At 42.6% G+C, this 15,815-nt stretch overlaps 1 protein-coding gene across 2 annotated transcripts in view; it reads left to right on the top strand.

Annotated features, from left to right (window-relative positions):
* The first annotated feature begins 3 nt into the window (after positions 1 to 3).
* The window catches only part of Arl3 (ARF like GTPase 3), a 60,739-nt gene continuing 44,927 nt past the window's right edge, over positions 4 to 15,815 (top strand). The window contains exon 1 of one of the 2 annotated variants that reach the window (XM_075974289.1): positions 4 to 210. In XM_075974289.1, coding sequence (XP_075830404.1) covers positions 208 to 210 — 3 coding nt within the window. In that variant the 5' untranslated portion in view covers positions 4 to 207. The remainder of the gene's footprint in view (positions 211 to 15,815) is intronic. The other variant, XM_075974290.1, reaches the window with a different exon arrangement.

Below are 15,815 nucleotides of genomic sequence, written 5' to 3'. Positions count from 1 at the left end.
TCCCAAGACCGCCTGCGCAGTGGGCGGGCACTTTGGCGCGCTTGCGCACTTTGGGTAAAGAGGAGCAGAACCCCGCCCCATCCCGCTATTCTGCTCCTTCGCTGTGCGTGCGAGGGACGTCAGGGGCGGTGCCGCAGCAGTTACCCCTGGTAACGGGGGAGGCAGAAGGAGGAGGAGGCGGAGGCGGAGGAGGGACTCGGCTTGAGGATGGTGAGTGTGGGGGGTCCCCGGTCTCTATGTTCTGGCCAGTCACCCCGATCCTGTCCCCAGGCCCAGGGCGGGGCGCTGCGCTTAAAGCCAAGGGGGACGTGGGATGGCGCTCGCCTGGCTCTGTAGGGTTCTAGATCGGTTTAGGGGGCGAAGGGGGAACCCCAAAGGTGGGCCCTGGAGGGAGGCCTAGGCCTGGGGAAGAAGGAGGGAGGGATTTGCGATGAATCGAAGGCTTGGGGAAGGGACTTGCGGAGTGCTTCGCTGGCGGGGAAGGAACCTGGGTTCCATCATCATTCTGGCCTCTGGAATGAGGGCGGCTCCGGGGAGCTGCGGAGATCAGGCCAGGCACACAGGCATAGATCTTCCTGCGAGTCGAACTCTCGGCGCCTCGGGACTGTGGGGTCCGCCCGAAACCCGGCCAGAAGTGGAATAGGCGCGGTGTAGTGTCTTTGAGATCACCCTGGCGGCACTAGGGACTTGTAACCTAGCTTTCCTAGATGCTCGCGTCTCTGAGTGAGGTGTGTAGGGAGTAAGTCCCAAGACAAAAAGAGGTACCGCTGGGAATGGATGCCTGATTTCAGGTCTCCGTGGTAGGTGCGCTCCTGCAGCCCCAACTTAATCTCTGAAAGTTCCGCAAGGTCTAATGGTTGTTGATGAGCATTTATTCCATGTTGATAGAAGCAAACTAGCCTCCCGTGTCCTAGCATTTCCTTCAAACTTGTTGCAGCGTCCTTTTGCCTGTGGCCTCACGAAAGGTCTTCGTCCCAGTAAGGTCCCCCAAACTAAAAAGAATGAGAAACTATAGCGAGTGAGCATCAATTTGGAGCAAGCCTTTTCTCCGTTAGCCTTAAAAAATTAAGGCTTCACCAACTTTTAAGTTACAGTATGTTACAGATTTAACTGGAGACACTCCGTTTCTTGTTGATTCTTTGAATTTATATTATTTTATTTAATGTGTATGGGTGTTTAGCCTGCATGTATGCTTTTGTACCACGTGTGTGCCTGCTGCCTGCAGAGGCCAGAAGAGGGCTTTGGTTGCCTGGAATTGGAGTTAGAAATGGCTGGGAGCCACCATGTGGATGCTGGGAAGTGCATACTGTTCCCCTGGAAGACCGTCAGTACTGCCGAGCATCCTTCCAGCCCTCCTTACCGATTTGTATGCGGTGGAGGGAGAGTAAAAATATAGGTAAGGGGAAATGAATATCTTTAGAGCTAGTCAAAGAAAACTTGATTTCAAGACATTTAGAGCAGGTTGGCTGGAAAATATTGAACTACTTCTGTTGACTTAAGAAGGCTAGGCTGTAGCTCAGTTGGTAGAGGTTTGCTTAGTAGGCATGAAGCCCTGCATACAAGGGAACGTGACAGTACCGCCTATCATCCCAGCACTCCAGAGACGAAAGCAGGAGGATCCAAAGTTCAAGGGCTACATAGTGATTTTCAGGCCAGCCAGGGATACATGAGACCTGGTCTCAAAAAAGAAGAAAATAAATGTCCAGGAGGAAAATTACACATCTACTTTTGGTCAGGTTTTTTGTTTGTTTTTGTTTTGTTTTTCAAGACAGGGTTTTTTTGTGTAGCCTTGGCTGTCCTAAAACTAGCTCTGTAGACCAGGCTAGCTCAAACTCACGGTCAAATTATCGAACAAATGAATTTTGACAAAAAAGAATCAGTTTACATTGTCAAATTGTTTTTTTTTTTTTGTTTTTTGTTTTGTTTTTTTTTTGGTTTTTCAAGACAGGGTTTCTCTGTGGCTTTGGAGCCTGTCCTGGAACTAGCTCTGTAGACCAGGCTGGTCTCGAACTCACAGAGATCCGCCTGCCTCTGCCTCCCAAGTGCTGGGATTAAAGGCGTGCGCCACCACCGCCCGGCTACATTGTCAAATTGTTAAGTGGAATTATTTAATCTAAGGTTGTCAATCACATTTCATACTTGTTACATTTGCAGTTATTTCTAACCTCAGGCTAAACAGATTTTAACAAGTGTTTTTATTATTTATACACGAGCTGCCCATTTAAAGGCTAAGTTTATCTTAACAAATGAATACATATATAAATATTTACACAGAAAATAAATGGATTTGCAAAAGTGGCCATGGCAGCTCACACCTTTAACCTCAGCACTTGAGAGGTAGAAGGAGGAGCACAAATTCAAGGCCATCCTGGGCTACTTGAGACTCTATCTCACAATAAATAGATAACTTTAAAATTAATGAAAATAGGGAGAATGGCTCAGAGGTTAAGACCACCGGCTACCCTTCCAGAGGTCCTGAATTCAATTCCCAGCAACCATATGGGGACTCACAATCATCTGTAATGAGATCTGTTGCTCTCCTTTGACATGTAGTCATATATAATAAATAAATCTAATAAAATCTAATAAATCTTTTTTTGAAAATTAATGAGAATAATTAGAACTGCAGTTAAAAAGGCCCGCCAGTCTGTGTGGTGGCGTGGTGCATGCCTCTAATCCCAGTCCTCTAGATGCTACATTAAGAGGATCACCATGAGTTAAGAGGCCATCCTGGGCTGCTACCGTTAGTTCCAGGTCAGCCTCAGCTAGGGAGACCCTGCCCCAACTGCCGTCCTCTTAAAAGAGAGAACCACATGCCAAAACAAGAGAAAATGAGATTTGTTATAAATGAAAAACATGAGAGGTGCCTTACTTTGTTCAGTTTATCAGTTGAGTGGACTGTATCATTTTATGTTTACTTAATTTACAGTTATAGGTCATAATAAGTGAACCACTGCTTGTATTTCTAGGTGCAGATTGCCTCTGTATGTAAGTGTATAACAAGTTGACAGTATTGTTGGATATCAGTAAAGTATTCAATGTTCAAAATTAAATTTATATGTATATGTCTTAGTGTTTTGCCTGAGAGCATGTCTGTGCACTCTGGGCTCTGGGCATCCCTGGTGCCCAGGAAGTCAGAAAAGGGCATTGGAGCCACTGTGTGGGTGTTGAGAACTGAACCCCAGTCCTCTGCAAGAGCATTAAATGCTTTTTAAAATCATATTTTCCCTGCATGTATGTATATGTATCACATGAGTTTGTGATATCTTTCAGAAATCAGAAGGCTTCAGATCCTTTGGACCTGGAGTTATAGATGGTTGTGAGCTGTGGGTCCTGGGAATGAAACCCAGGTCCTCTGTGGGAGGAACAAGTGCTCTCAACCACTGAGCCATTTCTCCAGCTCCAAAGTAAATTTAAATATTTTATTGGATTTATTCATTTTATTTGATGTGTATTTTGCATGTGTGTATGTGTACCACGTATTCTTGCTAACCTCAGAGGTAAGAAGAGAGCATTGTCTCCCCTAGCACTGGAGTTACAGATGGTTGTGAATGACCGCGTGGGTGCTAGGACTAAGCCAGGTCCTCTGCAGGAGTAACCGTGCTCTTAACTGCTCAGCCATCTCTCCAGCCCAAAGAGATTTTTAAAAGTAAACAATAAGCAGCTAAGATTGTGGGCTGTGGTGGTGCACACCTTTAATCCCAGCACTCCAGAGTCAGAAGCAGGTGGTTATCCAAACTAGAGGCCAACCTGGTCTACATAATGAGTTTCAGGCTAGCCGAGGCTACATTGTAAGACCCTCTCCATCGTGAGGGGGCGCAGGGAAGGAGGGTGGGAAGCTATGATAAATTAGTTGAGATTGTTTGAATTTACAAATCCATTTTTTTCTTTCTTCCAAAGTGTAAGTTATTCTTAGAACTGACAGTGGAAACCTGGGTTTAAATGGTCACTGTCATGATTAAGTGTATCACATATAATATCCCATGAGTCCTATGGATAAGGGTACCATTGAAAAGTGAGCTATGCCAGGCCTAGTGGCACATCCCTCTAATCCCAGCACTTGGGAATCAGGTGGTCTCTGTAAATTCAAGGTCAGCCTGGTCTACAAATAGCAAGTTCCAAGACAGCCAGGGCTACATAGTGAAACTGTGCCTCATAAATAAATAGAGAGAAAAGAAAAAAGTGAGCTGCGTGTGTTTTAAATTCCAGCTGTGACTAATTTATTTTTTCTTTTTAAATTTGAGTGACTGAAACGAAAGTGTTCTGGGCTACCCTGAACATTTAGGGTCAGCTGTTTTACCTGGCTTAGGATCACATCTTATTTAATTATTTTATTTTATATGTATGAGTGTTTTGCCTGCCAGAAGAAGGCGCTGGATTTTCTGGAACTGGAGTTATGAATGATTCTAAGTCACTATCTGTCTGCTGGGAATGGGACCTAAGTCACTACAGGAAAGAGCGCAACAAGGACTGGAGAGATGGCTCAGAGGTTACAAGCACTGCCTGCTCTTCCAGAGGTCCTGAGTTCAATTCCTGGCAATCACGTGGAGGCTCACAACCATCTGTAATGACATCTGGTGCCCTCTTCTGGCATGCAGGCAGAATACTGTATACATAATAGTAAAAAATAAATCAAAAAAAAAAAAAAAAGGAAGGCCTGGTGGTGGTGGCGCACGCCTGTAATCCCAGCACTCGGGAGGCAGAGGCAGGATCTCTGTGAGTTCGAGGCCAGCCTGGTCTACAAAGGGAGTTCCAGGACAACAGGCTCCAAAGCTACAGAGAAACCCTGTCTCGAAAAACCAAAAAAAAAAAAAAAAAGGAAAGAGCAACTAGTGCCCAAATCGCAAGGCCGTCTCTCCGGCCTTCGCTGAGGTCTAGGCAAGTGCTCTACCGTTCTTGATAAGACACAAGATGATGGTAATTTGGCACATACTAATCTCCTAATCGCTGTTATTTACCATGAACTCAATTCAGCAGTTATTTATGGGCTACTTCCTACTTACATGTAATTATCATACACATACAACTTTTGATGAGTGTTTCCATATTCATATTTTTGTAGGATCAGAAAATGGTAAGTGAAAAAATGAAGTTTTAAAAAAAGGAACTGCAAAGATGGTTCAGCAGTTAAGTAGTGCACCTGCACACGCGGGCAAAACATTCCTACACATAAAATTCAAAGATAATAGCTGGGCAGGAGTGGCCCAGGAGGCAGAGGCAGGTGGATCTCTGAGTTCAAGGCCTGCCTGGTCTACAAAGGAAGTTCCAGTACCCAGAGTTACACAGAGAAATCCTATCTTGAAAACTGAATAATAGTAGTAATAATAATAATAAAGAAAATGAGCTGGAGAGATAGCTCAGTAGTTAAAGCGAGCTTACCATTCTCTCAGAGGACCCAGGTTCAGTTCCCAGCACCCAACCACCCAGCAGCAGCACACAGCCACATAACAGAACACACAGTCATACAACAGAACACACAGCCACACAACAGAACACACAGCACACACAGCTACACAACACTCACAGCCACACAACAACTGTACACAGCCACATAACAATCGCACACAGCCACCTCTAACTCCAGTTCCAGGGGATCTGACACCCTCTTTTGACCTCTGCAGCTTTATGCAAATGTTGTGCCCATCTGTATACTCAGGCTTAAAACATACACATAAAATAAATGGTTTTCCTTCCTTAACCCAGCACTCGGGAGGCAGAAGCAGGTGGATCTCTGTGAGTTTGAGACCAGCCTCATCTACAGAGTTATTGTTATTGCTTTCTTTGAGACAGGGTTTCTCTGTAGCCTTGACTGTCCTAGAACTCACTATGTAGACCAGGCTGGCCTCAAACTCACAAAGATCCTCCTGCCTCTGCCCCCCAAGTGCTGGTATTATTCAAGATGAGCACCACCACACCTAGCTTATCTCTAGTATATGCACACGTCTTTTCTCTCTCTCTCTATCTCTCTCTCTCTCTCTCTATCTCTCTCTCTCTCTCTCTCTCTCTCTCTCTCTCTCTCTCTCTCTCGGACACACAGACACACACCTGCACACACGCCCCCACCCCCTCCCACACACCATCTCAAAAGGAAAGAAAAGAAAATACAGTACTGGCAGTGTTCATCCCCAGCTCTACATTTTTTAAAAAATATTTATTTATTTACTTATTATGTATACAATATTCTGTCTGTGTGCCTGTAGGCCAGAAGAGGGCACCAGACCCCATTACAGATGGTTGTGAGCCACCATATGGTTGCTGGGAATTGAACTCAGGACCTTTGGAAGAGCAGGCAATGCTCTTAACCACTGAGCCATCTCTCCAGCCCCCCAGATCTACATTTTTACAAAAACATTTAAACCATTGTTTTGGGTAGCTTCTTTGTGCCCTACCTTACAGCATCACCTTATTTAACCCTCTTCATGTTTCTCAACAGATTTTTGTCATTTTCTCCATGAAATCGTGGTGAGGGTTCCTCACATAGGGCAGCTGAGTACAGTCCTATTCTTCAGGCCTCCGCTGGGAGGGCCTCACTCGTCTGAGGACTTCCCTCTTGTGTTCCTCAGGAACAATCTTAGTATCTATTTAAGAAAAACAGCAAAGTTTGAGTGTTGATGGGCTGGCTCAGTGGGCGAAGGGGCTTGCCACCCAGCCTTATGACCCGTATTGGATCCCCAGGACGCATTATAATGTGGAAGGAGTGTGCAGATTCTACTAGCTTCCTGCTGACTTCACAGGCACGTTTTCCTAAGCACATACCCTTACACACACATGAAAGAAGTAAGCAAATATAATTTTACAAAATAGTTACAAAAAAGAAGACAGATTTGCAGATGTTCCCATCACTCGGATCCTTAAGAGGTGAGGCGGGACTGAAATTGTCCTGTTTAAGCTAGTCAGGCAGGGCCTGTGCTCAGCCGCGTAGTGGCTCCGGTACTCAAACCTCAGCTACTCCTCACGGCCGCACGTGGTTTCCATATTTCCACACATTCCTCTAGCCCCCTCCCCACTCGGGTTTATTGAGTGACCAGTTTGTGTCTTTTGGAGTCAGGCACCATGCCTCTGCCATGAGCTGAGTGTGCACAGATAGGGGCGTAGATTTCTGTGGTCCGAGCCGGGTGTGGTGGTGCAGACCTGTAACGCCAGCACTGGGAGGCAGAGACCAGACACCACGGGCCACATGAGAGATCTGTCAGAAAAAAGAAATAAGTTCTGCAGTCCAGAGCACATCTCTTTGTGACCTGGTTGTGGAAGAGTTTGTTTAAATGTTTTGCGGCTGAGTCAGAGTGCTTCTGCCCCCGCCCCCCAGAGCACAGATAACTTGTGCGCGCCCGAGCTGGCAGTACGTGCATACCGTTGACTGGAGTTTTTGTTTCTCGCTCCCTGTATCCAGTGTCTTGGGAGTTAAACCCTACATAGTGATCACGTCTCTTCTGCTCATTCTTCTGCTTGGAGAACATTATAGGTGTTAACGACAGTTGAATGAATGACTGTTTGGGTCAAAATTACACTGTAAAACATGAATTTCATTGTCTTTATACTGTAAAACCCATCCCCGTCATAAATTAACTTTTAATGACTGCGTCGTTTCATTTGCCACTTAAAGCATGGCATGGAGACTCGCAAGCTCAGGGCGGAGTCGCTCTGCTCTCTTCATTTAGCCTCTTAAATCCGCTTACTCTGTACCTTTCGGCCAGAACCCTGCTACTATAAATATCCTCTTCTCTGTTTAGCGAGCCCTGGTAATCCTGTGACCCCCGTCCTGGGTGCTTGGGCTAATTCAGTGCATTGTTGAACTGGCACTTGTGTTCCCAGGGCCGAGCTTGAGATGCAGCTATCGCTTTACTGGAGGGAAGAGATTTTAGCTGAACTTTCTCTCTGTGTGTCATTTCACTTATGTGTCATTTCACTTATGGGGGAAGCACTCCAAAACCACAGAGAAACCCTGTCTCAAAAAAAAAAACCAAAAAACTTATGGGGGAAGCAGCTGATGTTACTACTGCCTAATAAGGAAGATTGTTCGTTAGAAATTAAAAGTATATGGGGCTGGAGAGATGACTAAGTGGTTAGGAGCACTGACTGCTCTTCCAGAGTACCCAGGGTTCAATTCCCAGCACACACATAGCAGCTCACAGCTGTCTTTAATTCCAGTTCCAGGGTACCTGACAGGAAGCAGAGGCAGGTTCCCTGTGGAGGCCACTGTTACATACTGAGTTCCAGGCCAGCCAGGGCTACATAGTGAACCCCCTCTCAAAACAAAACAAAATAAATAAAGGACGGACGAGGGATGAAGCTGGCGGTAGCATGCCTGCCTGACATGTGCGAAGCAGCCCTGGTCGAGCCCTCGCATGAGGGAAAAGTTCTTTCGCTTCAGTGGGATGCTGCAACAGAGATCCATGTTCTTGCCTTAATTGTCAGTTTCAGACATTATGAGTAGGCAAGAAAAACTCCAGGCAACAGCATATGTATCTGGTGACTCCTTGTTTAGGATCTAATTTTTGATTTTTAATTATGTGGATGAGTGTATTCCTCTTGGAGTTACACGCAGTCTGAAGCCACCCACATCGGTGCAGAAGCAGGATATTCTCTCAGCTCTGACCCACCTCTCTCGCCCTAGTCAGAGATTTCTTTCTTTGTTGTTTTGGTTTTGGTTTTTCGAGACAGGGTTTCTCAGTAGCTATGGAGCCAGTCCTGGAACTCGCTGTGTGGACCAGGCTGGCCTCGAACTCACAGAGATCCACTTGCCTCTGCCTCCTGAGTGCTGGGATTAAAGGCGTGCACCACCACCACCTGGATATTTGGTGTTTTCTTTTTTTTTTCTTTTTTTTTTTTTCCTTTTTGGATTTTCGAGACAGGGTTTCTCTGTAGCTTTTGGTTCCTGTCCTGGAACTAGCTCTTGTAGACCAGGCTGGCCTTGAACTCACAGAGATCCTCGTGCCTCTGCCTCCCGAGTGCTGGGATTAAAGGCGTGCGCCACCACCGCCCGGCTTTTTGGTGTTTTCATAGCGAGGAGGCTCTTGATGAAAAACTGAAAATGCTAATTTTAAACTTTATAAATAATATATTTTCTATAAAAAGATGACAGATTCTTCCTTGACAGTTTCTACACTGCATGAAAGTTTTACTTGTGGCATTTAATGTGTTAATTTGATAAATTTCCATTTTTGAGTGTATTTTAAAGGAAGGAATGATTTCAGTATAGCTTATAAAAATCAAGACACAACTTTGTTTAGATGTTAGTTATGAATGCCTCGTACAGTGTCCCAGCCTCTCTATTGTGTCTGTTTTTTCTGAAACAGCTAGTCTATACTCTGAGGCTCTCCTGTTCAGGTTCTTTTAAAAGTTTAATGAAGGCCAAATATTTTAGCCAATAATAACCCAGGAGTCTTCTCATAAAGATGGCCTGAAGAAGGAATGGAATCGAAGTGGCCAGGGCAAAATGAGATGAAAATAGAAGCAAAAATATGTCCTTCCTTAAATAACAACAAAAATACTGCTTGTCATTTGTTACTTTCAGATTTGTCCAGTTTCTGCCCTAAACCTTTTGGCATAACATTTGTCTGTCTTAGACTAAATTTTCCGTTTTAAGGCTGAAAAAAAAACCGAGGCATAGAGAAGTTAATGTGGTCCTTAGCAGGACAGCACAGAGGCCACAAAGGAAGCAGCCAGGGAGGGTGCAAATCCACCTGCATACTCCAAGTCATTGTCCAAATACCCAACTGCTGAGAATTGGTTCACAGAAATGTGATTTGATCTCCATCAACAAACTGGCTTGAATCCTTGCCTGGTGCAATGTAACAAGCAAGCACAATCATTTTATGTAATTCTAATTTTTTTATTTTATTTTATTTTTTGAGACAGGGTTTCTCTGTAGCTTTGGAACCTTTCTGGAACTCACTCTATAGACCACGCTGTCCTCAAACTCACAGAGATCCTTCTGCCTGTCTCTGCCTCCCAAGTTCTGGAATTAAAGGGATGCATATTGGTAGTCAATAGAGTTTCACAGTAGCCCTGAACGGAGTATAACAAAGGTTTATTTATGTGGGGATAAACTCACAGAAAGGGTAGTGGTCTGCATGCAGTCCTCAGCATGTGCTGGGAATATCTCCCCCTTTTGTCTAAATAAGAGAGTTCTAAGCCTAGTATAAAACTATATACAATAATAACAAATATCAAGTATTGCCTAGGGAAAAGAAGGGAAAAAACATACATAAAAATTAGAATTACAACCAGCATGAACAACATCAAACAAGAAACCAATGCTAAATGTTTCAATAGTTATCCTATCCTAAAGAATCTAAGTATTATATTTAAAATGGCTTGGCTAAGTCATGAGAGGAAAGTAACTACGATTATCTACTCTTCAACCCCATCAAAGACATGAAAAGGGAAATAATATTACCTGAGTAAACAGGAAGTAGAATCAAACAACTTCTAAAAGGTGCAAGAAATGGCAGAGACAACCGGCTACCTGGGCAAATCACCCCAAGTCTCATTTGCAACACTGGGGCAACCAACTTTGGCTGAGGCCTAGAGTAACTGACAGACTGTTTTTAGAGGCAGGAAAATTTGAAAAACTGTCTTATCCTGTCTTGGCAAGGTTTGCCAGTCTTTTTGCTTGTATCCTGCTTGTCCAGTCTGGACACTGCATTTTGTCAATGGTAGAGGCAGGGGCAGTTCTTTGCCCAAAGGCCAGTTTTGCCAAGAAGAAAACAAGCTCCAAGTGGAGTGTCTTCAGTGCCCAACATTCTCTAGGGAATAGATTTGTGCTGCCAGGAGAATTGTGTCTCATTGGCAACAGAATTCTAAATTATTTAAATGCCATCTTCTACAGTTCTTTGAAGTGTTTGAAGATTACTGATCTATGCGGAATACAATCTCTATGTATCTTAAAAACCTGATTAGTCTAAATATCTATGACAAACATAGATGGCTGTTGACCTGTAATTCTTAATACCTATATAGTTTAAGGCTTTATATTAAAAAATTAAGTCATCTTTAAGCAAATATGCAGCAAATGAGGACAATGACCTCATAAATGTAAACAGTATATAAATATCTTGATCAGAGGTAGAAATGGATAGTGCAACATGATAAAATATATCCTAAAAATGCATCAATATACAAAATATCTTTTTTTTTTTTTTTGGTTTTTCAAGACAGGGTTTCTCTGTGGCTTTGGAGCCTGTCCTGGAACTACTAGCTCTGTAGACCAGGCTGGTCTCGAACTCACAGAGATCCGCCTGCCTCTGCCTCCCAAGTGCTGGGATTAAAGGTGTGTGCCACCATCACCCGGCTGAGAAGTAAAATTTTTGAAAGCAGAGTTTTGATAATAGTTGTCCCTAGATTTTAATCTTCCTTCTGTCCCATACCAGGTGGCTCCTGATATGAGACAGAAACTCTGAATTTTTCTTTTAACAATATACTTAGATTTAGAGAAGGATAGCCACTGTCCAACTCCAAAATCAGCTTTGATTTTTAATAAATGAAGACTATTATATGTATGTTTAGGTATTAATATCTTACCCTTCAGAGGATATTGGTATCATAAGTCAGATTTCTCTTTGCTTGGTGGTTCTTTCTGGATAGCTGTCATTTCTTCTTTATGTATCTAGATATCCAAGGTCTCTTGACTTTTCGAAGATGGGTATTTTCCTGTAAAGACAAGAACAGAATTCTGCCCCAACCCTTGTGAGGTTTCTTTATAACCTGTAGGATTGTCATCTCTGTGAATGAGCCGTCATTTCTCTCTTTTTTTAAAAGATTTATTTATTTATTATGAATTCAGTGTTCTGCTTGCATGTATCCCTGCAGGCCAGAAGAGGGCACCAAATCTCATTACAGATGGTTGTGAGGACATGTGGTTACTGGGAATTGAACTCAGGACCTTTGGAAGAACCGGCAAAGCTCTTAACCACTGAGCCATCTCTCCAGACCCCCCATCATTTCTCTTTACCAAGAGGTTTCTCCTTTTCAAATCAAATCTTAATTAATTTTGATGGTATCCATAGCTTTTCTTCTCCAGAAACAGGAGTAAAACCCCTTCCCCCAACGTAACACACCTCCTGGTTTCCATTCTGAGGTCAACACATTCTTGAAATACACAGGCCAATTTAATTCAGAAGTTTTTTTTCTGTTATCTAGTCTCTCTGCTGCCATTGTTCCATTTTCGTTAGCATTAAGAAAAATTACAAGGTTAATAAAGCAGTGTGCAATCTATTTCTGGGGATTTTTTTATCCCTTTCTGTTTGTTTAACATATCCTTTATAGTTTGATTTGATATTTCTATAAATGCCTGAACTGTATATGGTATACCTGTAATATGCTTTGTATTATAATTAAAAACTGTTTCATTTTCTTAGAGACATATGCCGAACCATTGTCTGTCTTTATTTGTGCAAGTATACCCATGATGACCATACTAGTAAATGTGTGATTACTGAATCAGCCTTTTCTTTTTTTTTTTTAATTATTTATTTATTTATTATGTATGCAGTGTTCTGCCAGCATGTATCCCTGCAGCCCAGAAGAGGGCACCAGATCTCCTTACGGATGGTTGTGAGCCACCATGTGGTTGCTGGGAATTGAACTCAGGACCTCTGGAAGAGCAGCCAGTGCTCTTAACCTCTGAGCCATCTCTCCAGCCCCCATGAATCAGCCTTTTCTGAACTCAAAACAGTTGCCCATTAAAAACCTGAATGGGGGGGGGGGCTGGCGAGATGGCTCAGAGGTTAAGAGCATTGCCTGCTCTTCCAAAGGTCCTGAGTTCAATTCCCAGCAACCACATGGTGGCTCACAACCATCTGTAATGGGGTCAGGTGCCCTCTTCTGGCCTGCAGGCATACACAGAGACAGAATATTGTATACATAATAAATAAATTTTTTTTTGATTTTTCGAGACAGGGTTTCTCTGTGGCTTTGGAGCCTGTCCTGGAACTAGCTCTGTAGACCAGGCTGGTCTCTAACTCACAGAGATCCGCCTGCCTCTGCCTCCCGAGTGCTGGGATTAAAGGCGTGTGCCACCATCGCCCGGCTTAAATAAATATTTTTTAAAAACCTGAATAGGTATCAATGATGTGGTATACATATTTCAGTTTTCCAAATTCTACAAAGTGGAACACATCCATCTGCGAGATTTCATTATTTGAGTACCCTTTGGGTTATTTCCTGCAGGTAGTGGTGTTTGGTTGTATAAAGAACAAGTAAGACATCTTGTAATCTGCTTAGCTTGTTGCCATGTAATAGAAAAGTCCTTTTTTAAACCTTTGCTATTGACATGATGTTTTTATGAAATTCAGAGGTTTTCAGCACATTTCTAATCAATAATCAATCAATTTCTGCATTACCTGTGCTAGAGGCCCTGGCAGATCTATATGTGAACAGATGTGTGTTATGTATATGGGACGAAGCCTATTCCTGATTATATCTTAAACTTGAATAAAGAATGAAGTCAATTCTCTAATATCTAGTTTAAATTCAACAGTTTCAGTATGCAAAACAACTCTTTCTACATATTTTGGATCTGTAACTATATTGAGAGGTTCTTTAAAAATCCCTCAGTACCATGAGAATAGCATATAATTTTGACTTTTGGACAGACTCATAAGGGTTTTGTTCTTTACTTAAATCTCCTGATTTGTAACCTGCCGTTCCTGATTTATTTGCATCAGTGTATGTAGCGGCGTAATTAAATGCAGGCAGATTGTAAAGAAATATATATAGCTTTAATGAAGAAATAAACTTACATAACCGAGGTTCCTGCGGAGGACAGGAAGCAGGAAAAGGGGCTAGCAGACTCCCGCGCGCCCGATTTATATGTAAACATTTGCCCGAGGCAAACCCGCCCCCTAAGGGGCTGGCTTAACCCTACAAGTATAGACTATATGGGCTCCAGTTATTGGTGTTTCACGTACAATGCAGGGAAGGATCTAATACGCTCTCTTTATAAGATTAATTCTATTGCTTTTAGGGTAGTTGTTATTAATCTCTCCCAAAGATTAGAACAAGCTCTTTGCCATGGTTCATTGTCTTCCCATAATTTTTTAATTTTATCATTAGTAAAAGATACTATAATTTCTGCTGGGTCTATTTCTGCTAATTGGTGAAGTCTCAGTTTTCCTTACCTTTTCCACATAAGATTTTTTTAACTTGGTTTATATGGTAAAAAGATCTATTCTAAGATAATATCTTTCCTCTTCATTAAAATTCCTGTAGGGGAATATTTGGAGGGTAATATGACCACATGTGCCTCCTGTAATTTCTCTTCAATCAAAGTCAATTCTTTCTCAGCTTCAGCTGTTAATTCTCTGGGACTCACTGAGTCTTTGTCACCATCTAAGGTTTTGTTTAAGTGAATTATTTGATGAGGTGTCATCCCAGAAATGGGCCATAAATTGGAAATGTCTCCTAGCAACTTTGGAAATCATTAAGAGTCTGCAATTCAGTGTCTCCTAATTTGTGCTTTTTGTGTTCTAATTTTCTGTAAACTTATTTTATAACCTAGATAATTGATAGAATCTCCTCTTTGTATTTTTTCAGGAGCAATTTGTAATGCCCAATTAGATAAAACTTCCTTTACTTCTTCAAACATTCTTTCTAAAGTATCTACATTTTTTTTAAACAGGGTGAGGCCTGGAAGGAGGGACAGCAGTGACAGTCCCCCCCTTTTTTTAATACTTATTTATTTATTATGTATACAATTTTTCTGTCTGTGTGTATGTCTGCAGGACAGAAGAGGGCACCAGACCTCATTACAGATGGTTGTGAGCCACCATGTGGTTGCTGGGAACTGAACTCAGGACCTTTGGAAGAGCAGGCGATGCTCTTAACCACTGAGCCATCTCTCCAGCCCAAGTATCTACATTTTAATCAGATAGCAAAATGTCATTTGTGTAATGGTATAAATTCGGGAAATTGCTTACATATTATTTCCAATGGCTGACTTACAAAATATTGGCACAGGGTGGAGCTATTCTCTGTGGGAGGATCCTCTTTTGATATATTTTAGTAGGCTGAGAATTATAATAAGTAGGCACCATGAAGGCAAATTATTCTCTGTCTTTTTCTTGTAAAGGTATAGTGAAGAAACAGTCTTTAAATCAATAACTATAAGAGGCCTTCCTTAAGGCAATATGGAAGACAAAGGAATTCCGGATCATAGAGGGTGCATTTGTGGTTTTGTTTTTTTTTTTTTTTTTTGGTTTTTTTCGAGACAGGGTTTCTCTGTGGTTTTGGAGCCTGTCCTGGAACTAGCTCTTGTAGACCAGGCTGGTCTCGAACTCACAGAGATCCGCCTGCCTCTGCCTCCCAAGTGCTGGGATTAAAGGTGTGCGCCACCACCGCCCGGCGAGGGTGCATTTGTTGAATCGTCTTATAACAGCTCTTAGATTTTCACCGTTCTCCATTTTCCAGATTTCTTTTTTTTTAAAGATTTATTTATGTATACGACATTCCTTTCATGTGTGCCTGCATGCCAGAAGGGGGCACCAGGTCTCATTATAGATGGCTATGAGCCACCATGTGGTTGTTGGGAATTGAACTCAGGACCTCTGGAAGAGCAGTCAGTGCTCTTAACCACTGAGCCATCTCTCTAGCCCCCAGATTTCTTTTTAACAACAAATACAGGATAATCCCAAGGGCAGGTCGATTCTTCAATACGCTGAGCATCTAGTTGCTTTTGTCCTGGCTGTTCTAAAGCCTGCAGTTTCTCTATTGTTAAAGGCCATTGATTAACCCATATAGGTTTCTTAGTTAACCATTTTAAAGGTAGGGCTATTGGTACTTCAGAAGGTTTGCTAGTAGTTTTGTGGTTTTGTACA

The sequence above is a fragment of the Microtus pennsylvanicus genome, chromosome 5 (assembly GCF_037038515.1).
Source record: "Microtus pennsylvanicus isolate mMicPen1 chromosome 5, mMicPen1.hap1, whole genome shotgun sequence".
Taxonomy (NCBI): Eukaryota; Metazoa; Chordata; class Mammalia; order Rodentia; family Cricetidae; genus Microtus; species Microtus pennsylvanicus.
The sequence above is the reverse complement of the archived record's forward strand: the minus strand, read 5'-3'. Positions and strand labels throughout refer to the sequence as shown.